The 23,201-nt window shown below is 49.8% G+C and overlaps 1 protein-coding gene across 6 annotated transcripts in view; it reads left to right on the top strand.

The window, feature by feature from the left end:
* sema5a (sema domain, seven thrombospondin repeats (type 1 and type 1-like), transmembrane domain (TM) and short cytoplasmic domain, (semaphorin) 5A) overlaps positions 1-23,201 on the top strand; it is a 144,532-nt gene that overhangs the window by 37,424 nt on the left and 83,907 nt on the right. For 5 of the 6 annotated variants that reach the window (XR_012929459.1, XM_076051153.1, XM_076051151.1 and 2 more), the window contains 3 exons: positions 9,550-9,796; positions 18,769-18,868; positions 21,776-21,821. Coding sequence is in view for 5 of the 6 variants with exons in the window: in XM_076051153.1 (XP_075907268.1) it covers positions 9,646-9,796; positions 18,769-18,868; positions 21,776-21,821 (297 nt within the window). In the remaining variant the exon portion in view is untranslated. Of the gene's footprint in view, positions 1-5,126; positions 5,146-9,549; positions 9,797-18,768; positions 18,869-21,775; positions 21,822-23,201 lie in introns of those variants that run through there. The other variant, XM_076051152.1, reaches the window with a different exon arrangement.

Raw genomic sequence — 23,201 nt, 5'->3', positions numbered from 1 at the left:
CTGTGTTCAGAGGGCCGTCCTTTCAGGCTTACAGTGATAGTTTCAAGTCGCGGGTCGTATTTAAGCACTTTCAGCGCAGACGGGTCTGGCGCTGGCCGGCGATCCGGTGGCGTGCGAGGGCTTCTCGCACTCCACCTCCTTCTTCTTCTTCAGCTGTGATGTCACCCCACCCTCCGCCTCCGCCCAGCCCGCGTGCCACTCTCAAGCATGAAACGCCGCGCGGGGCAGCACGGCAAAGCTTCGGTCCCTCGGCTCCTTTGAGTGTAAGTGAATCGGAGTAAAAATAACAGCAGGAATTTTCGGGCAAAGCTCCGGAGAGTCAGGGCGTGACTCGGATGAAATTGCCGGGTGTGTTTCTGGAGGAGAACAGTGAGCGAGTGAGTGAGTGAGTGAGTCTGTGTGTGTGTGTGTGTGTGTGTGTGTGTGTGTGTGTGTGTGTGTCTTTCTGTGGTAAACCCGAGGGATGCCAGGAAACGTGCCAGATTTAGCTGTGTTCCGAAGCTATGGTTGTGGCCAGGCGAGTCACTGGGGCTGGTCAAGGGGGGTGGGGGGGTGGAAGCAACTTTTCGACACTGCACAGTTCACAAGACAGGGTTCCTTTTCCTTTTCCTTTTTTCTCACCGGAGACGCCGAGCCGCTCGCAGCCGTTAGTCAGGAGCGGTGGGGGGTGCCGTTTCATGAAATGAATGACTGAAATGAAAAGTTTCAGTCAAATATTAGTGAAATGAACTTCTGAGTGGGAGTCGGGAGCGATGTTGGTTGCATTCTTCCCTGGGAGAGTTTGCTCTTCCTCTCCACGGCGCCCGCATTTCATCACCTGCATCCCTCTTTCCTCCCTATACACTGAGAGCAGAAAGCAGCTCGAAAATACAATAACCATAAAACACACACACACACACACACACACACACAAACATAAGGACTTGTGTTTTTTCTATCTTTTACCGGTGCCAAGGAATCTGACAGATTGGAATGGAGCGCGGCGGCAGCGGCGCGATGATCTAATATTTACAGTTATTCAAATGCAGCTCCGCTCCCTGCAGAACATAATGGAATTCAGATTGTTGTGCAGTCAAAAATATAAGATGACACTTTCGAAATGTGCATTCCGCCAGCATATTATGCACGTGCAACACCTCTCCCAATAGTGGGGGCGAGGGGGGAAATGAATTTTCCAGGCTTTATATTTGAAAAATCAGCGCTTCTTTTGAGCCAAAACCTATAATCTGTAATGATTTCACAGCTTATTTTGTTTGCACTTTGCTGATTAGGGGAGCAGTTGATCTTGTGTTGTGTCTGGGTTTTAAAATTGCACCCTCTAAACACGCTAAACGGAGCAAAGAGGCTGCAGCCTGCACTTTAAAGCGGTATTCTAGAGACTGAAATGTTTTTTTTTTTTTTGTTTTTTTCGTGATTTCTCTCCCTCGAAACCCTCGCACGCCGCCGATTACGCCTCCCGTAACAGGAGAGGCGGCGTTTTGAAGGAGCCGTCGCACCGGCTGTAATCCGATATCGGCGGCGACCAGCGCCAGATGTTGCTCTCCTCCGTCGGCTCTCCAGGGCGATTAACTTGCACGCGCACCTGTCAACGCAAGCGGGCGCGAGGTGAAAAACGGGCCCGTGGAAGAACTAATTGTTATCGACGGCTGCGTCTGAATGACGCCTCGTGCGGATATATCGAGACGTGTAGACGCCAGCTTTTCGCAAATTAAAAGCGGTATTTCTAAAATTACCACAAAGTACCATTGCGAATAGCAGGCGTTTCAGTTTGAATGGTGTGAAGCGCATAGGCCGTAATTCTTTTTGCGGTGAATCTGCATGTTGTCTGCTGTCAGAATGGTTGCTATATTTTTCTCTTATTCTAAGTATTCGCTCTCCTCCCTCCGTCCAAACATGACGCGACACTTTCGCTTGAAATGAACTGGTCACGTGACCCCGTACGTCACGTCCGTCGACGCAAAAATAGGGGAAAAGCGATTCCATGACAATTTTGCGATGTACCTCTGTATTGATACGTCTGAAAAACCACCTCACGAGAGCGCCAAAACCTTTTACCGACGTTGACATTTCCACGACCAGTTATTATTTTAGGTTTTGCGCAATTCTAGGAGTAATGGAAACGCAGCTAGAGAGAGATATGTTAAAAGAGACATAAACCGCTTGAAAAAAAAGATAACAATATGCATTTATTAAACAATAACTGGGCATTGGAAGTTACAATAAATGCCCCAAAAGTGGCCGAAGTTCACTTTTGTTCTTCCAGCACTGCCTGCATGTTGTTTTTGTTTATTTCTTGTTTCGCCTCACTTCCAGGTGAGCAAAGGATGATGGGTACTCGCCGCGGCGGCGCTAACGTCAGCTCCTCACTACCTACGCTCTGCTCTGTTTTGCTTTGCCTGGTACGAAAAACCTGCCTACGAGACCTTTCCGTTAAAACCATCCCGATAATTGTAGCGCTTTTCTCCCTCTCTCAAAAAAAAATCTATTTGAAACCAAAAAATCAATACAGGGTGCTATTAGAATCAGAGTGCGCGAGTCGACGAGCCCTAATTGACATGTACGGCGGTGAGGTGATACCCCGGGAAGCCACACATACAATCACCGTGTTGTATTTGCACTTCAAAAGCCCCACTGTGCACCTCGCGGACAGTATTTATTTATTTTTTTTTAGTTTTTTTCCCCCCCATACGAAAAAAAAGCTCTCTGACGCACTGAAAGCTCTTCTCCGCTCTGCCCGTCGGCGTCTCGAGGGGGGCGGGGGGGGCGAGCAGAAAGGACTGTGAGGTGGCGAGCTTTTGGCTCATCACTCCATCACTCTCCCCGTCCTCCTCCCAGGAGCGTTAAACAGCGAGGGGGGGCAGGGGGAGGGGGAGGGGGAGGGGGAGGGGAAAGGTCGCCGGAGGGAATAAACAGAAAAGGGCACGACTGGAGGTGTTTGACAAATGGCAAAAAAAAGCCCCGGCGACACCCAGAGGAGGAAGGAGAGTCGGCCGGCCCGCCGTTCCGTCAGCGCCTCGCCGCTCTCCCTGTCAGTCAGTCACCTGCTTGGTAACTCTCTCACCCCCCCACCCACCCCCTCTTTACTGTCCGCACCGCCAGCCAGTCGGAACTTCCAAGTTTGAGAGCGAGTCAGTCAGAGCGGCAGACGGGACGCGGAGCAGAGCAAACAAACGCTGGCAGCGGCTCGGCCGACGACGGGCGGGCGGAGGGATAAACGGGCAGAAGCCGTCAGCGGCGCCGGTCGCTAGAAAAACGCGCTCAAAGCCCAAAACCCCGGCGCGGGGCCTTATTAAAAGCGAGCGGCTTCCTTTCTGTCTTTGTGTTTGCGCGCCGGCCCTTAAACAAAGTCTGGCTCGATTTCACCGCGGCTCGTCACGTCTGTCTGCCGGGGCGAGAGAGAGGCATCTATCAGCAGCGTGTGACCCTGTCCGCGCACACAACGCCGTCTGTGTTTGGACAGATGGATCGCCGGTGTGCGGTTTTCTGCGTGTGGGTGCGAGCGTGCGAAAGCCGACGGCGGTGTAATCGCTTTGCCGTGCATGCGTAGCGTAATCCAGCCACGACGGGAGTGCCTCGCACGGGCAGAATCAATAGCGCTGTTGTACGTGAGCCAGCGCCTGTTATGGCGGGAGGGCTCCCTGCCGATGGCTTCTCTCGCACCTCGGAGCGCAGGCGTGCGCGTCTGCAGCGTGAAAGGGAATTCGACGCGGAAACTTTGAAGGCTCGGCTGGTGGGATTTAGCAGCATCCGATGGTGAGAAAGGATATTGCAAGACTGCCAATTGTGCCAGACGTTGGGGGGGGGGGAATTGTGCAACTGCCAGCGGATCATCTGTGGATGAGAATATAAATTATTATATGAACTAGAAATGTGCTAAAAAAAACAACAAAAAACAACTTGCTAACACATCCATTCAACTTGACACACTCCCCCCCTGTTTTTAGCATTCATTTTCTTTTTTTGTCCCAAATGAAATGTTTCCCCCTTTCGAAAAAATCATCTCGTTATCCAACAGATTGCCATCACATAGGCGTGAAGCACGCGCGCTCGCGCCTCACGTTTGACACCACCTGCCGCCTGACATCTGCACTCTGATCACGCGCGTGTGAATATTCCAGCGCGGTAATTCGCCCGCGCTCCTTCGTATGCCGCCCTGCGTCTCCCGGCCTCTCATGTCTGCCTGCTGCACAGCTCGCGGGCGCCCGCGAAGTGCTCGACGGCGTGCATATTTCCCGAGGCGCGCAACGTTGCGCGCTTGTGCGAGACCTGAGAGGAGGCTGCGCAGCCGCGGAGACGTCGGCGAGATTCGGGCACCGATCGCCGCTTTTTCTCATCGCCGCCGCTTTTGCGGGGGGAGTTTGCGCTGCCATCCGTCGCCCAAACTCCCTCGACCTGGTTGGGAATCGCGCGGGTGTCGTTTTTTCGACGAGGGGATGTGGGAGTTGCTCGGCACGCAGGTCCACCTGTTGGATGCTTCCGTAAATGTTTGTAAGGTTAAAGAGTCTAAAATCACACGTTTAAAAGTAAACATTCAAACGGTTGCTGTGAAAAGGTCGACGCATTAAGTCCAACTTGGGTGTATTTAACTTTCTACTCTTGCCTCTCTCTCTTTCTCCTCTATGTCCTGTTATATAACCATTCTATAAGTGAACCTTCTCAGAAAAGAAAATTCCGCTCCGCATGCTGATACCGCACTCTTTCAAATTCTAATCTGTGGGAGAAAAATCTATACAGTCTTATCGGCGCCGTACCTGCTTTTTAAACACAGCAGCTGTTCACTTTTTGTTCTTCTATTCCCTCCATGCCCAGTAACCTAAATAGACGGCTATCTATGCAATCGCGATGCCGCTGCGAGGGCACCGGGACTGAGAAGGGTGTTTTATCTGCCGTCATGTATTTTCCGATGCGTGAGAGTAAGAATTAGGGGTCGGGACAGAAGCATGAGGCGGCGGCGGCGGCGGCGGTTGCCGGAGGCTCGCGCTAATGCCCTAGAGGTGATCAAGAGCTTCAGGCCGACAAGCTGCAACGAAAGCTCTTCCGCTTTTCTCCCTCGGGAGCGGTCGGCCGGTGGCTTGTGGTGGAGCTGTAGGGAAAAATAGGATCCACCAACCAGGGCTGCGCTCTGGTGGAATGAAAGTTCAAATGGTTTGGCTCTTAAATGAAATCACCTGCTGTCTGTCTGCCTGTCTGTCTGCCTGTCTGTCTGTCTTTCCTCCTCCACTTTAAAGGACCTCATTCAAATCTAGTTATTTGTGGGCGTTTGAAGCAGCGGAATTCAAAATTATGTTTTGTTGTATTCAGGAGCCATTATTTGTGAAAATATAAGAGAGAAAAAAAATAGCAAGTTGGCAACTTCATTGTGACCACTGGATATTTGTTTAGAAATATTCCCAATAAACATATTGTTTAAAAAAAAGAAAGAAAAAAATATTCCCAATAACAAGGCGGGTAGAAAAAACATTGAAAAGAGCCGGGGCCTCAGACACAGAGAGAACAGGCTTTAGGCAAACACTGCATGTGCAAAGGACTTGTTTGTTTGGCAGCCGCAGCGATTGTGCATCTGATTTAAAGAGCCGGTGCCCCCATAGCTAATAGCCCCCGGGATGAAAAATTACAACCGTGTGAGCAAGGCTGTGTGTGTGTGTGTGGGCGCATGCAGGCTGATGGGAGGTCGTGCGCCGGGCCATTGCAGCGGGAGTGGAGTCAACAAACCTGTGCACGGGGCCCACAAATCACTGATCCTGTCAGCCAGTGTTTCTTGTGTGTGCAAATATATTTTTGCAACGCGCAAAAAAACAACAACATTCATTTGAACTCCTTGCCATCTTAGTTCGTCCCTTTTGCCAATGCGGATTACAGTAGCTGTGTTTCAGTTGCCCCTAGGATTGCGCGAAACCTAAATATCGCAATAAAAAAAACACCTGAACTTTGGAAAAACCTCTGAAATATCGCTGAGGGGTATTGACGCTCTCATGAGATGGTTTCTCAGAGATACAGAGGTACAACGCAAAAGTTTCATGCAAACACTTTGTTAGCACTTACGCGTCACCGGACGTGACGTACGGGATCACGTGACCAGTTCACGTCAGGTGGAAATGCCGCGTTATGTCTGGACGGAGGAGACGTAATATTTTTGGACAAGCAATCAAAGAGGAAAATGTAACAACCATTCTTGACAGCAAACAAACGTAAAGAAACAAAAGTGAACGTAATTTGCGTAAAATCCTATGTAATCTTACGTAATCTTGCGGCTTATGCGCTTCACACCACTTAATTGAAACACCTGCAAATCACAATTGCACTTGGTCGAAATTGTAGAAATGCATCTTTTATTTTGCGAAAAAAAAAAAAAAAAACGCAGCTTGCGGCATTTGCAAGCGTCAAGGATCGTGACGCGAGAGGCGGCGGGTCGCAACAGGTGAACGGGGACGGGCCGGCGGTTGGGTGGTTTTGACGGAGGGGGGGGAAGAAAAAAATCTGTCACATCTGAAACTGAAGCGGTGAAACGGAGAGCAAAGTGGCAGAAAAAAAAAAGAGGACGGGCTGACTAAAGCGAAGCTGGCAGCGCGTTAGCTGTCGTGTGAAGCGCCGAGACGAAAGGCGGCAGGAACAGAGAGAGAGCGAGAGAGCGAGAGGGAGAGAGAGCGAGCGAGCGAGAGGGAGGCGAGACGCCGTCACCGCCTGTCACTCCCACCCCCTGCCCAACACGCCCCGCAGTGGCTGGCAGGTGTTTCGCATTACTTCCTGGGTAAAGGGGAAGCGCAAGCCGCCGCCTGTGCGTTTTCCTCCCCTCCTGCCGGACTTTGAATGAAATTCCGCGCAGGCCTCAAGGTCTCCCGGCTCATTCACGCGCGCTGAAGGCAAAGTAAACCTTCCATCCAAGGGGAAAATGAAATAAAGCCAGCACGCTCGCAGCTTCTTCTTCTTTCTTTTTTCCCGACAGCATAAAGAGAGCGGGTGGTGGTGGGGGGGGCGCGCCTGTTCTTTTTAAGCTCTGGGGTAAAGCAGCAGCAGCAGCAGCAGTAGCGGCGTTTGCAGGGCGGCGAGTGTTCGCACTCAGTTTATCTCTCAGCTCTCTCGCCGCTGCGCAGGCTCCCTCGCTAATAGCCGCCTTCCTGCAACAGAGGCGCTATTAATAGCTTTTGCTTATTTGCAACTCGCTAAGTAAACAGGGAGGGAGAGTCATCAGCATGTTTTTTTTTGGAAAAGCGGACAACGGAAACAAAGCTGCTCGCGCTCAGAATTAATACGACAGGATTGCGTATTGGTTCGGCCTAAGAATAAATTAAAATCGGGGAACAAAAAAACTTCCAGTGAAAATCCGGCGTTTCCTTCTTTTTGCCCTGCTCCACTTTCCGTGCGCTTGTTCCAAAGGCACAGGCACTTTTTAGGGATTAGCAACCCCTCTGCGATGTCATAAAGGGCGACCACGCCTTTCCCCTGCAGGTGTTTTTCATGGATTCTTGGAAGGCCTTTTCATCTGGTTGCCTTCCAAGTCGTGCAGAAGGTGCAGCAGAGGTTCAGCTGGTGCGCGAAGCAATAAACAGATGGCTGGATTTGCTGTTTCGGGGACATCTGTAGCCTGCGTGTGTTTTTTTTGTGTGTTTTTTGTTTTTATAATTGGGTGAGATTTGTTGCAGACGTGGCTCTGAGTTTGCACGGAAATAGAGAGTCCACGCAGCAATAAAGACTAAATAAAGGAGAGGTTGTCGAAAGAAGGAAGGAAAAATAAAATACTTTAAGAACTAACAAAGAACTTGGGACCTTTGACGATCCTCAATCATCTTCTGCTGCCAGTTGGGCTAGCGTGACATCAGCGGGCGGTGCTGGTGTTCTACCTGCTGACCTTTTTTTTTTTTTTTTTTTTTTTTTTTTTGGTAGAGGGGGCGAAAAAAAAGGATGAATCTAAGCCACGAGGTGAAGCTATCGATTTGCCGCTAAACCTCAGTCCCAGCTCTCACCTGTGCTCGGGAGCTTCAGAAATCAGACGGCCCAAATGAGTTTCCTCAGCAGGGGTTGGGGGGGAGGGGGGTGCTGGGAGATAAAGGTGAGGAGAAGCTTCTTCGCCTCCTGGATGCCTCTCCCTTTAGAGATCTTCCGGGCGTGTCCAGTTTGGCTGGAAGGGGGGTCCTGTGGTTAAAACCCCAGAACTCGCCGGGCGGGGATTACTCGACTCATGCGGCCCTGGAAACCCTGCATGACGCCGCGGTTGCTCGACAAAGCAGCCGCAGCTATTGCCTGCTCACGATGCACTGCAGAGCAGGACTGAGAGCTTCAGGAGGTCATGCAGGTGTGCGTCCTAACTGCTTGCCTGATTCTTGCTTGTTTATTGCGCTATGGGCAGAAAGCCCAAACAATTTTGTTGTTGCTACCTGTTGCAATGACGATAAAGGATATTTATTCATTCCGGGGGCAATCAGACTGCACAATGGACTTTGTTAATGTGCACTTAATTGTATTAATAGCAGTTTTGAACTTATTTATTTAATCATTTATTATTTATCTCTGTTTTTTTTTTTACTACTTTATGGTGTAAACTGTATGCTGTATACTGTATGGCTATCTACTCTATCTATCTATCGATCTATCTATCTATCTATCTACTGTATCTATCTATCTGTCTCCCAAAAAGGAGTGGAAAACTGCTGAAAAGTGTTTCGGAGGGAACAGATTTAGCCTGCATCCGCCTTGACCCGACCCCCAAAAGAAAAGCACAAGATAACCAAACATGAATCTGGCAACCCAGCCCCGTTCTTCCACATGAATCGTCATTTTCCATAACAACGTAACGCACATAACTGATTGAAAACTAATGGCGCGGACGGTGTGGAATTCCCATCAATCGGGGGGTTGGGGGGAGGGGGCCGGGGGGGCACAAAGGCGAGGGCTCGCAGCCGATTTAGCCGCCGCTTTGCTATTCTCGCTCGCAAATGACTCCCCTCCCTGCGACGCTCCCGATGTGCCGTAAGCGCTGCGTATTAATCACATCCAGCAATTTCAGGCTGTGGGATGTAGATTTAAAAAGGAAAAAAAGCGAAAAGAAAAAAAAGATTTACTGTGGCTATGTGATTTAATTATCCCACGATGGAGGAGCGGAGGACGACGCCTCCTGCATACATTCATTTCTATATATCATCATCGAGCGCACGCACCACAACAAAAGCGTGTCCTGGTAATGGCTAACACATGACCGCGCTTGGCGGGGGTTGGGGGCGGGGGGGTCGCGCTTTCTTTTGTATTTAAAAAAAATAAAAAATTTCACCCATCCGTCATTTTCATGCGACAGTCTGGAAACAGAAACAGCCGCGCAATCGGAGATGTTGGAAGGCCACGTCCCTCGGGACGCGTGAGCTAATGCAGAGCCGCTCCTCACTCATGCTAGCGGTGACAGAGGTCAGAGGTCAGGGGAGGGTCGCGGGGAAACACGAGCCGTAACAGTTGCCTGTTTGTTTTTACGATTTTACGGGCGGAGCTCTGCCGCGAGAGGCGCCGAGTCGATGACGTCACCAGTCAATCACTCTCTCTCTCTCTCTTTGTGTGTCTTTCCAGGTGTGTCTGTCCAATGTTTTTGGCCCTTGAGGCCTGAGGACGAGCGAGCGAGCCGAGTCCCCCCCCCCTCCCCATCCCCCTCTCACCCAGGCCCCCATGGGATGCCCGGCCACCCGGCACGCGCTGCTGCTGCTGCTGCAGTGCGTGCTGTTCCTGCGGCTCGGAGGCGTGGCCGGCAGGAGAGGGCCGGTGCTGCTGCCCGAGTCGCCCTGCCACAGGATCGAGCACCCGCTCGTCCCGTACTCAGGTAGGGGTCCTCACCACGAGTGTTGTAGCGCTGGAGGTTGGTCTCGGTTTCCAGACTGGATGGACTCAGGGTTTTTGACCAAGACCAGTCAAGACTCAGCCAACACTACAATGACAGATAATAAAGGAAAATAAGTTAATTTTTTTAATTGATTTTTTTATTTAAATTTTATAGAGGAAAGCTGTTTTTTTGAAAATGGTTCAAAATAGTTGGCAAAGCAGCAATATGTTAAAGGAAATTATTGAAAGACACCTTGCTGAAAAGAGATGTTGCTGTTTAAAAAAGATACTGCTAATTTTTTTCTGTTATGTTGTTATTGTTCTATAATATGTAAAGTCTTGGTCTGGTCTTGGCTTGGTCTCGAACTCCAAATGTCTCGATCTCGATGCTCTCTAGTGCTGATAATGTCTTGGTCCCGGCTTGGTGCGGTCTTGACTACAACACTACCACACACACACACACACACACACACACACGCAAACACAAAGACATTTTTTTTTTTTAAAGATTTTTTCCTTCCCCTTTTTCCTCTACTCATCAGCTTTTCTATGTCCCTCCATTATCACGACATCGCCGCGTACGATTGCTTAAGTGCTTCCTCTCTGTGCGTGCTCTTCCTCTCTTCCGAACCAACCTTTATTAGTCCACTTCTCACATCTCAAACCCGCCTCATATCTAAAGTCTTAAGAGCACTGACTCATCAGGGCACTCCATGGCGACGGTGGTGCGGCACACGTGTCTTTAGCCGTGACGCTGGAGGAAACTGATTTCAAGTGCGTCAACGCCTCAGCGCGTGGAGCCAGAAATATCCCCCCCCCGGGTAATTACGCCCGCCGGTGCTGGCGGGCGAAAGGCGCAAACACGGCACGAATCAAACATTGCGACGCCGTCTAATCTCCGAAAAAAATCGGGGATTGCGCTATTCAGAACTTTCGCCGGGATAAACATCTCGTCTTTTACCTAATTCCAATTTCTTTATGCAGGGGCGACGTGTTTTAAAAGACTCCCTTCGATTTTCATCCAGACGAGTGCGCGTGTGTGTCCCTGCATGCGGCGAGGGGCTTTAAAAGCCTGTTGAGGGACTGCTGAGACGGCAACGTTCCGCGCCGCTAACTCTTGCCCGGCCAGTTTTGTTTGCAAATGATTGCAGCCTTGTTTTTTGTTTTTTCCATTCCTTTTAAATTGTGTCGTTTTCCCAGCGAACTGGTCAAAGGGGCAGTCCGCACTTTTATGGAAATTTCTCCAGTCCCTTTCTGTTTCAGAAGTACAATAAACGATAGTTAAATATATTACTCTCCCCCCCCCCCCCCGTCACTGCCTTCCGCTTCCTTCCTGCTGACCTTCCCGTGGCCTTTAATAACCGCTGGATCTAATTTTAGATTTGGGAATTGATTACCCCCCCCGCCTCCCTTCCTTTGTCTCCTAAATGATTTAAGTCAGTCTCGATAGTGATCGACGCGGGCCTGTCTGCCCGCTCGCTCGCTCGCTGAGGAGCTGAACGCCATCGAGCTGTTTTCATTCCGGCGGAGCCCTGAGCCGATAATCACAGTCCGTCCCAGTCCGCGTGCACGCCGGGACTGATATCGGGTCCGACCGACTGAGCCTTCCCCTGCCTCTTTCTCTCTCTCTCTCTCTCTCTTTTTTTTTTAATCTCTCCTCTCTATTGTCGCCACTACATTGTTACCCGCGGACACGATGACTAACCGGCCCATTAAACGATACGTTTTCCGCATGGCGCGTCCGACTTGGCGGCAGCCGGCGGGTCAGCCGCGGTCCGCGCATTTGTTTTCTCTAATGCACTGCGATGGCCCATTAGCCTCAATGCTCTGGTTGAAATGTAGTCGCGTTAATTAAAAAAAAAAAGAGAGAGAGAGTTACATCCAGCAATCAGGAAGCGGAAGAAGCACCAACTGAGTAATTAGCTGTGAGGATGGCAGTCGCCAGGAAGAATGTCAAAGTGAGTACACGGTTAAGGGATCTAATGTTGATGTCCTTGTTGAAAATTGCCCACCGATCGAGTTTAGAAAGTAGGAAAAAGTGTTTGGGAGGGGAGGCCGATGCAGCGATCTGGTTAGATTTGATATCTAACTTTGCTCTTCTTTTAATTTGAAAATCAGTTCTGATAGGACTGCTGCTAGGAGCAGCTTCTCATGGTGTCACAGCTAAACCTTCCCTTCCCCTCAAATGGGCACCGATTGGCCCAGTCAAAATTAGATCAGAGCTTTTCAACACGGATCTGCAGGATCTCCAGGCTTAAAACTGCATGATTTCATTTTACATTGTTTCACTTTCAATGCAACATTACAGCAGCTCGATGCTGCATATTTAACCGACGTCGTGTATAATTTACTAACAGCACAGTGGGCTGTTTTCAGCGGCGTTACCTTCTCCTGAAGAACAACATTGTTTGCGCTTCCCCTCGGCGTTTACACGGCAAAACTTTTTTCACTCGCGCGCGCGGCTGCGCTGTATAATATCTTAACGTTCGGCTCAAAATAAATGGCATCCCGTCAAGAATTCAGTGCAATGATTTGCATAAACAGTGGGGGGAAGCTTTTGCTCTGGGAGTCGCGCGGCAAACCTAAGGCACCCAAGACGACCGCCACTCATTTGTTCTCAGAGTGGTGCAACAGCAGCAGCACCACACTGACGCTGACGCAGAACTCTGTGCACTCTCTCAACCAAGTTTCAGAGTCTTATCAAAGTATTTGACCTTTCAGGGTTTCTCCAAGTTTTCTGCACACACTGTACTTGTCGACTGCTTCCCAGTTGGCCGTTTTCCAGGATTGACACGCAGTGAACTTGCCCATCTTCATGTTTTTTTGTTTTTTTTTTCCACGCAGCCGTAACACTCACAGAGTTCTCCTCTCACACGTCCTCTTCTTAATGCTTTGACTACTAGAATCCAATCGTCTTTGCAGCTGCTACGTCCCATTAATCATAAGAAAACACATCCCTTGATCCTCCACCAATGTATTTTGGGTCAGTTTTTTTCTCGTAGATTCTTCATTCCCCGCGGGGGGAGGGGGTGAGGGGCACAATCATAGTCTTTTGCGCGGTCAGAAAACGTCTCATTGTTGAGCTGAACAAAATACCAGACTTTACAGAATCCTCCAAATTACAGCTCTGGCTTTTTTAGCCCCCACGTGGCCGCGACAAAGACGTGTCCGAGTGCGCCGGCGACTGCACAGTAAACACACAGTCAGTGCAGCCTCCTGTTAAACCTATGATTTTTTTTTTTCCCCTTTTTTTTTTTTGATTTTTTTTTTTGTCATCTGTGAGTCATTCTGTTTAATCCCTGGTTGTTGAGAATGCGCAGATGGAGGCTGCCACGGTTGCCCTTCATCCGAGCTGGGACGACTACAAACACATTAAACAAACCCCAGTGGCCGGCTGCTGCAGCAGCGGCAGCGCACTCCCACTTTGGCCAGTGCGAACCTGGAGCTGCAGGACGTGCGCACGCGCACACACGCGGGTTCCTCAAGGGGTTTGGCTTAAGTCCTCCAGCTCGGACGTAAACATAGGGTACAATGGATCAAAGAGGTAGGATGGGTCATCTGGACGGGAGATAAATCTTTTCATTGTGGCATTTTAAAGCCCTTTTTTGGGCTCCTGCCGCAACACATGAGGTCACCCTTACTAAGGCCGGCCACTGCCGCGCTTGGTGAGGTGAGGTCAAGCAAAGGAAGAAGAAAAGAAAAGAAAAAAGTCTTGAACTTACTTACCAATGCGAAACACAAGCACGCTTTACAGCCGCACAGCAGATTCCTCTGGAGAGGCAAAGATTCCTTGAAAAGAAAAAAAACAAATAGTCTCGGATGGCCAAGAAGGAAACGGACGGCAAATTACTTGACCGCACTTCAGACTCCTGCACATAAAATCTTTGAGATTCTGAAATGGGTAATTTGAGGAATCCACTTGAAAATTTGGTCAAAGACATTCCTGTAGTATCAGACTCTATTAAAATCTTAAATGTGTTTTTCAATATTTTAACCTTACCTTTACGCACAAAAGCCTCTGAAGGTGATTTTTAACTGCTGCTTAGTGCAGGTGTGTTCCTTCCTGATTCCACTTCCATAACAGCCTTAGGGTTGTGAAAAAATTCAGCTCACCAATGCTCACTAACTGCAAACAGAAGGCTAAATCTGCTGCGATCTGAAAAAAGAACCCATAGTTGTTTTTCGGCTAGAATGAATCACCCCTGGCCTAAAATCGAGATCCGAAAGCAGGTGCAACAATGTGGGACCATGGAGGTCGATGGTCTGAGAGAGAGAGAAAAAAAAGCAGTTTGGACACTCGGAGTGGTCATGACCGGTCGCAAATAGCCACGGTCAAGCTTGGCCCGAGTGAATTCCAGTTGTTTTTTTGTATTTTTTTTCTTCCCCCTACTCTCTCTCTCTCTCTCCCTCTCCCTCTCTCTCTCTCTCTCTCTCTCTCTGGTGAAAGAGGGTGCGGTCCACTTGGACGGCTTCCTGCCGCGGACGGTGGTTTTCTGACTTGGCATGACACTTTGGCTGACGGAGCTGCTGCTGCTGCGATGCCACAGTGTTTCAGCCCGAAGGTCACTTTTTTTTCTTTTTTTTTTTTTTTTGTTAATTCCCTGGTTTGTGTGGCAGTTAAATGAAACGTTGGGCTTCACAGAGAAAGTGCACAGTTCAGGCCGACTGCCACGGTGGAAATCCGAGTCCCCTAAATGTATGCTTTCCCACCCCCCAAAAAGAACGCTGCAGGTCCAGTTTAAATATCTATAAGACGCATATCTATTCCCGGAGGGGCGTTGCAAATCCCTGCCTGTGCTGCCCGTGGCTGTTTTTGTTTCAGACTTCTCTCTCTCCTGCAGTATCTCCAATCCCTCAACGCGCAACATATTAACAAAGCGCTGCTCCGCAGGAGTGATGTGCACTTCCGAGTCTTCGCCGTTTAAAGGTTACCGACTGCGATGTAAACAGTGTATTAGCGAGCTGCGTCTCCGAGGACTCGCAATTGGCCGTCTTGTTTTGTTTTTTTCCGTTTTGTTTTGTGTGTTTTTTTTTTTCTTCCAGCCGGCAAAGCCGCGCTCGCTTTTTATCGTCCGCGAAACACCTTGGAGAGAGGAGACTTCTGAAATAAAAAGGCCTTGTAGCTTATACAGAGGCAATAGGCTGCAGCCGCCGCTGCCTGAGATGGTTTAATCAGTCTTTTGTTCGCTGGATTGTTCCAAATAGTGAAATCCCCTCAAGTTTTATCGCCGAGGCTTGAAATATTTACTCTTTTCTCCTTACAGCCGCCGTCCGCCACACGTTTCATTTTCATAGCAGACGGGCTGCCAGTGGCTGCGCATTTTCGCACGTGCGTGTCTCTTATTTGCCCGCTGTGCTAAACAGCCCGCGTGCCACTGAAGAGACCCCGTCGGCTTGTAGTACATTGCACACCCGAAACGAGACCTCGGCTCTTTAATCCCCCCCCCCATGAGATTTACATATTTCATCGCTTGCTTATCGAGGGCTTAATGATTTCCTCTTGAAGGATTCCTGACGGAACGATGTCCTTGTTTCCCGAAAGAAAAGTTCGGAAAATTGTGCAAGCGTCCAGACCGGCACTCCTTATTTTTTTCAGACTTCCTGGAGACCGAGCAGCAGGTGTTTGCTTTCTCCACCTCCCTGCCAAAGCCACTTGCTCACGTCAGCTCCACCCAATAGCTGCTGGTTCCACGTGTTGCCATCGCCGCCGACCTGGCAACTTTGACCGTGCGCAGACTGAAGCGACTGGCACACAACCCAAAGCCGGTTGTAAATATTTATGCATCCTGTCATTTTGTCTTTTTGCGCCAACTGCTCTGTGTCAGAGCAGTGGTGGGGGGGGGCGTAGGGGGTATGAGCGATGGCGCTATTCTATTTTGAGGAAGCAGGGAGGGTTAAGGGGATAAGACGGGAGCGAGAAATGGGGATGGGCGTGTGAGTTTGTGTTGGCTCAGAGCCCTGTCTATATTTTCATCCCGGTCCCAGTGTGTGTGTGTGTGTGTGTGTGTGAAAATTTGCACACTTGTTTATGTTCGAGGTGAGCGCCAGCGTTGTGCGATCATGCCCTCTCATCTGCGGCCAAAGAGACTTTTGGCTTCCATGCGCGTGCCCGCGATGCGATTACATTATCGCACGCGTGTAAAGTGCCGCCGATTTGGGAAGCCAGGGATCGAATCCAGAGTGGGTGGGTACTTGGGGGCGGGAAAGGGGGGGGGGAGGGGAGGGGGGGAAGCGGGAATGAGGTTAGTGGGTGATGGTTGGATGCAATGTTTCCCTCGGATTCAAAAGCTCGGAGTTCAATAAAGGCGAGGCAACACTCGATGGGTCGGACCTTTTTGTTTTGCTACAACTCATGTGAAGCTAATTAGCGCAAGGGGCACCGTCAGCCCGCCCCCTTCTCCATCACCCCACTGTCCAGTCTTGACCCAAACTCTTGGCAAAGTCAGCAAGAGTAAAGCAGAAACATCTCTGTCCGTGCAGAAACGTCTTTTGCCTTCACTCCTGCTGCAAAAAAAAAAACACCATCTGGTTTTGATACAACTGTTGTCGTAGCAGCATTCCGACTGACGGAACCTTAACGGGCTGTTTTGTAAAACGCTCTCTGTCGGAGGTTTTCTACATAGTGACACCCAGGGGCCCTTGCGGGACTCGGGGAGAACCTGCAGACTCCAACCAGAAGGTTAACATCGCATAGCGATCCAAGCCATAGACCTCAAGTCGGGGTCAGTGTGATTTGCCTCATTGGTGAATTATTCCCAAAATAGGCACAAACTTTAATCCACAAATTAAATAAAACAGAAGGTCTTGTTTGTCACGTTTGCGGCACGTGTTTATCTCAGCAGCTTTTGGAGGGTCCAAGTCCTCACTAACGGCCCTCGGCCTTGGCGTGAAGGGCTAAGGATCCTCCAGGGGGCGTTTCTGCGTTCAATTAAAACCTTTTCTAGGATTTTTTTTTTTTCCAACACACACCCCCCTCCTCTGTCTTCCCACACACACACACACACACTCACACACACTCACACACACACACACACAGACCCACACACTCCATCATCCCCCGTTAGCGAGACTCCCCCGGTGTGTCAAGGGAGATTTATGGAGGAAAGAGCGCCGGGTTCGTCAAGTGCCGTCTTCCCTCCGGGGGGGGGGTGTCACGGCTCCATTTGTATTCCGGAGAGCCTCTCTCTGCCGCGTGAAAAACAAGCCCGTCGGAGCCAAAGGACTGACTGCGCCTAAAACTTTGCCACTTCCCTCTCGGAATGAACCCAGCAGCAGCAGCAGCAGCAGCGTGAAGTCGAGGAAAGGAGGATTCCTCCCGGGGCGGTGTTGGTTTTCCGTTTCCTCGATATTTATTTCAGCGTGGCTAATGAAAATGTATTAACGCGGCGCTCTCCCCCAGCCTCCCGTGCGGCGCTCTTGTACTCATCAGCCGAGAGCGGGGAGAGAACAAGGGGAAGACGTCGTCACGTTACGGCGGGCGCGGCGGCGGCGGCATCTCGCGAGCCAATCGCGCCATTTGCTCCTCGCCGCGTGAGCTCGACGAGGCAGATGCGGCTTTCAGACCGGTTTTCTTCTTTATTGGCGTTTATGTTTGTTTTTCTCGGAGCTGCTTGGCAGCTTTTTGACACTGAAATCCCACGTTTTGTTTTTTTTCTCTCTCACCAGAAACCCAAAAGCGCTTGCTTTTCGACGGCACGGCGGGAACAGGGCGCTTTTAATTTTAAAACCGCTGTCTGACAGGTGCGCCTGAAGACCCAGATAATGTGTTTTGTAAATAATTTTTCAAGCCGTCCTCTCCTTCTCTTCCGGCCCTGATGGAAAGCTCCAGAGTAAATAATAAAAAAAAAAGAAACCCTTTGAATTCCCTTCCTTTTATTTCTGCTCTGAAGGATTTCAAATACCCGGCTCCACGGTGCAATTCCGGCGCCGCGCCCAGAAACTTGTGGGGGGGGGGGAAATATGTATATTTTGCACGATATAATGAAGGTCGGCTTCGGGAACGTAATCCGACCCGTATGATTAAATCTATTATGACTCATGCCTGACGAGCGACGGGGAAACGGTGCCACCGTGGGGGGGCAACGGCTCGACCAGGCCTATCGGGTGACCGGGAGGTAGACAGTCCGGCCTCATCGCACCGTCGTAGCCACTGGAGGGAGATGGGAGGGGGGGGGGGCGCGTCAGGGGTTAATGGGAAGGGCGCCACCAGGGAAAAAAAGGCACGTTGAGGATAAGATGTCGGCGTCTGTCTGGGAGCCCCCCCAACCCCAACCACCACCACCACCACCGCCGCCTTCATGTGGATGTGTATTTACAATTCCACGCCGAGGGGAGACCGCTGTCAATTTTTCATTTGCGAAAAAATGGGGGTGGTTCATGGTTCATCTGCAGGATACGTTTCCAAGCGAGCGCCCTTTCACACAGTGGCGAACCGAATAAAGTGCCTCCCTCGCTTTGTGGCTTGTGCAGTTTTTGACCCGTTTGTCGCAGATTTTCCGCAGCATCGGATAATAAAAAAAATAAAATAAAAAAAACGGTGACCGAAAGCAAAAGTGCACCGCAGTCGCTGCACAGATTTCCATGCTTCCCTTCCAGAACAGGGCAATCCCTCCCCCACGTTACTGCTCCCCACACCCTGCCGTGACGTGTTTTTACCTCGTAAGCAGGTGAGCTGACCAATCACGCAGCTCATTGCTTTTGATTAGCGCCTCTCTCTTTACTGTTTTTACTGCCACGCGTCGACAACTGCTGTAAGGAGCTGAAAGGGGAGACGGAGAGAACAGCAGGCAAGCGGGGGAGGAGGACCCGCAGCTCAGATTAGTCGCATGTTAACCCCCGAAGTGTTGCGGGACGTGCCGTTAATTCCTCAACCGCCCCATCTGACGAGCTCGGCCGCAAAACTGCGCTCTGATTGGCTCATGCTGGCTGTGCTCTCTCTCTCTCTTTCCCTCCCTCCCTCCCTGTCCCTGGCAGAGATGGAGCCGTGGATCTTCAGGTTCAAGGCGGAGGGCACGGTGGATTACTCGCAGCTGACCTTTGACCCCGGGCAGAACGAGCTCATCGTCGGTGCCAGGTATCGTCAACCACCATTTTTCTTCTCGTTTTCATTTATTTATTTCCACCCTCCGGTCTTGAATTTTTTTTTTTTTTTTCTTTTTCCTCACCATTGCTTTTGTGGTCCGTCCTTTTCTTGTCCTGTCTTTTCCATGTCCCACCTCTCTGGCGTTGTTGAGCGATCTCTCGCTCACTTTGAGGATTGTTGTGTTTGTCAAGCCCGGCCGAGTGTGTGTGTGTGTGTGTGTGTGTGTGTGCTCCAATGCGTTCCTTGCAATATTTATTTGACCGCGACACCAAACGGAAACGGGGATTGCTCAGATTCAGCGCGCTGCATTCCTTCTTCTTCTCCTCTCCTGCCATCATCGCCGCATTCCTGCAGTCAGTACGTGCCGTGTGCGTGCAGCCGGCTTCTCCTAATGGCATGGTTGTCAATAGAAGGGGGAAAAAAACCAAAACAATACGCTCACTGCGATGTGATCACGAGATAACAAGAGGAGCCAGCAGGAAGGAACGACGACAACAACAACAGCAAGAGGTAAAGAGAGCTCGGGGATTTTACTAATGCACCCCAGGAACCAAGACGGAAAGAGCTAATTAGGGAAAGTGTGTCGGCGCGGATGTATGGAGTAAAAGGTCAAAGCCGGTGGATTCTTTCCCTGACAACGCGAGAACACCATAATGCTTTGTGAGATGTAATCTGCAACACGGGACGGGAAAAAAAAAGAAAAACTGACACTCCTTTATTCTTAGCTACCTCTTCAGCCAAATTCCATCAGCTCTCGGTATTTCACACTCTCTGGGTGGGCGGGGGGGCGTGGGGTGGAGAAAAAAAAATAAAAAATCTAATAAGCGATTTAGCTCAATTCTGGTTGCCAAGTCAGCGGCCGTTGAGTGTCTAAACTGTGAAAGGCAAGTGGCAGGATGGATGAGCTGCAGACGGGGCTCGGAGAATGAGCGATAATGGAAGGAAAGGGGGATCGATGCAAATGTCAATACGGCAAAAGTGGAGGCTGCGGCCCTCGCCGAGACCCGGCTGATAGCCCGGCGTCGGGAGATTTATGGATCTCGGCGAGCGTGTGCGCACGTCGGAGCGGCCGTGCGCTCCGCTCAAAGACTTTCGCGCTCTGAAGCGAGCGGCTCCGCTTTGTAAACAACGCTAGCTGACTTTGAAAAGAAAAAAAAGAAACAATAATAGTGATCCCCGCAACCCTGAGTGCAGGAACAAGCCGGTATTGAAAATGGATGGATGGACAATGACAATTATTGCCTCTGATGAGAGAAAAGCAGTTTTTGTGTCATTAGCTGCCTTTCTCGCAAAATAAAAGCGATATTTCTAAAATTTCGACAAAGTACAGTTGCGATGTGCAGGCGTTTTCCTTGAATGGTGTGAAGCGCATAAGCCGTCAATCTCGTAAAATCTCGTCCCGCGATAATTCTTATTAATACTCTGCAACATGTAAAATAGCAGCCAAGAAATACCATTGAAACGGTTCCTATTTATACCTCGCCCATTTTAAGTAAAATGCAGGTGTTGTAACGAGGCTGACACTGAAGATGTGCCTGCGTGCGTCTGACAATATCATGGACCAAATGGATAATGGGGAAGGGCGTGGAGGCGACACAGCCTACATTTCCAGCAGCTTACAGGAGCCCTTGGAAGAGAAAAAAAGCCCCGTGACGTCTCGCCGTCAGCTGAACCTCCGGCAAACGCTACGCTAATGCCGGTTTGTAGGAGGAATTTGTAAAGGATGCTGGAGGACATGACGGGGAAGTTAATCCCTCTGTTCTGCAATGGGCATTGTGCGCACACAGCCACTGCAACGCGAATGCAGCAGCCACCTGCTTTGAAATGTACGTTCCTTTCACGTGTTTTCTTTTAAAGGGGAAACTGACAGGCTTTCCGCCGAAATGGCAGTGAGATTCACTGCCATTGTTGCAACAAGGGAATAAAATGACAAAACCCTCCTCCTTTTGGGCTAAGTTTAGATATGTATCCTGCTCGGCGCGCCCTGCATTAACCTTTCGAACGGTTAGACGAGACAAGCGAAAATTCTCCACTGCGCTCTAATGTAATTTCCACTCTTCCTCAGCATCCGTCCTGACTCTACGGAATAGGATTAGGGCCAAAAGAAGAGAAAAAAAATAAGATAGCATTATTATTTTTCCAGTTCGAGAATAAAGTTGAAATTTCGAGAATAAAGTTCACGTAAAAACTTTTTGTATGTTGACTTTATTCACAAAGTTGACTTTTCTTTTTTTTTCTCGAAATTTTGGCTTTATTCACAAAATGAAACAAAACGAAATGAAAACCTAAATAAAAATCTCCTTGCTGTAACACTTTTTTCTCTTCTTTGTGGCCCTAATCCTCTTTCTTATGATTCCCATGGACACAAAACTCCGGGAGGTAGAAGTGTGTGTGTGTGTGTGTGTGTGTGTGTGTGTGTGTGTGTGTGTGTGTGTGTGTGTGTGTGTGTGTGTGTGTGTGTGTGTGTGTGCGCGCGCCCTCTTCCTTTTTTGTCTCTTTAATTACGGGCTGGCCGAGACGGTCGGCCGGATTTAGTCTCCCATCTCTTCGTGCCACCAGCGAAGAATTCACTCTCGCATTGAAGCAGAGGGGGGCAAAAAAAAAAAATCTCATGCAGAGGCTTTTTTAGGGGAACCCCGTCGCACACAAGCGTCGCATGTGAGGTTTTGTGTTCCTGCTTGTTTTACATGAACACACATCTGCCTACCCTGGCAAGCGGTGACTGAAACGAATGATATTTTGACAAGAAGGGTCTTGATGGGAAATGCATGTGCGCTGTTTGAAAGGCTCCAGCTGTGTGCATCTGTGGTCTCTCCTTCTTCTTCTATTTCTCCTCCAAAAAAACAAAACAAATAATAAAGCCATCCATCAACTTAAAACGCTCCTCTCTTCCCACAGAAACCACCTCTTCAGGCTCAATCTGGAGGACCTGACACTGATCCAGGTGAGCGCCCAGATCTCTTTCTTCCTTCCGTCACAGTTAATTCCGCCCCGGACTGACTCAGCCAGGTTTTGACTGACTCGTCTGGTCGGCTCGCTTCTGCCTCCTGCCTTCCGCCCGCGTGACTCCCCTGCCGACCCAAAGTCGTTACAGTAAAATGGTTTAGCGTTTCACGTGTCACAGCGGCTTCACGCCGCCGGCGGTCGGCTTGGCAGGCTGTGCTGCGAGCTGAGGTGGAAGTTGTGTGCGTTTTGTGTGTCTGCTGGAATTTTAAACATAAAATATGATTCCGTAGCTTTTTCACTTTGAATGAAAACACCCCAAGAATCAAAATTAATGAAAAAAATATGATCTTTTTCTGTGTGAATTTCCTCGTCTACCTTCTATTCTGATCCTGACGCGCATGCACACACACACACACGATGCACGTCGGTAACATTTCATGACTTATGTCGAACCGGAAAGAAGCACCTGAGACTGCCTAAATTCCAAAAAGGTAGGTGTTGACAGGCTGACACCCCCCTCATATCTCGATGTAAATCTCCTGCAGAGGGTAAAGTAAATGAGAAGCAATGCTGAATTGGTCAAATTGGAAGAAGCAGAGGAAGAAACCACCACCACTACCAGGAGGTGAACGTTCCCGCTGAGCCGCTCACCGGGGGCGCGAAAAAGTTTCTGAAAAGATGCTCGGAGGCTGCTGAACCCGGCGGCCCCGTCGTCCCTCCCACACGTTCTTCTCATCCACTGACCCCATGAGCCCCTCGTCTACAGGCCGTTTGGTCCCCTCGAGAGAACTGAGCCTGCCGATCCCGGCCTCGTGCGAAGCACCGTTCGAAGTCGGATTTCCAGCCGTCAGTGTGGCAAAAAAGAAAGAAAATGAAGCCCTTGTACTCGCTAGCAGGTCCACACTCTGAATGACTTCACACAAAGGACTCTCCAACCACTCTTTTTTTGCGACAGTTTTCAGCCAATGACACAGCAGCGTCTTGATTTTTCACGCCATCCAAGGGCGTAGACGCTTTTTTGTCGTTCCTGCTACGTTTGTTGGGACTATTTCATCGTGAGATTTCTTTGTCCACGTGCCTCGGCCAGCCTCTGAAACTCATATACTCTGCCCCTGTTGCGATTAAGGTCAGGATGAACCATCGCCGTCCGCGCTCTTAACCGGACACAACTGGAATATTGCTGCCCTGAGTACGGGTGCTTCAGTGATGTTGCACTTGCCCTGAACGCCTTGTGCCCGGCCGATCGATGGCACCCCGAGCTCAGCGGCTGTAATCTCACTCGGTAAATGCCTTCCTTGCCCAGAGGTGATGAAAAGTAAGAGGAAAATAAAAAAAGAAGAGCAGTGACGCGTATGGAGCTGAAATCAAACTTTCTTTT

Source organism: Nelusetta ayraudi, unplaced genomic scaffold (assembly GCF_046127955.1).
Source record: "Nelusetta ayraudi isolate G7.1 ecotype Tasmania unplaced genomic scaffold, CSIRO-AGI_Nayr_v1 ptg000132l, whole genome shotgun sequence".
Taxonomy (NCBI): domain Eukaryota; kingdom Metazoa; phylum Chordata; class Actinopteri; order Tetraodontiformes; family Monacanthidae; genus Nelusetta; species Nelusetta ayraudi.
This window is presented reverse-complemented; position numbering and strand designations above follow the sequence as displayed.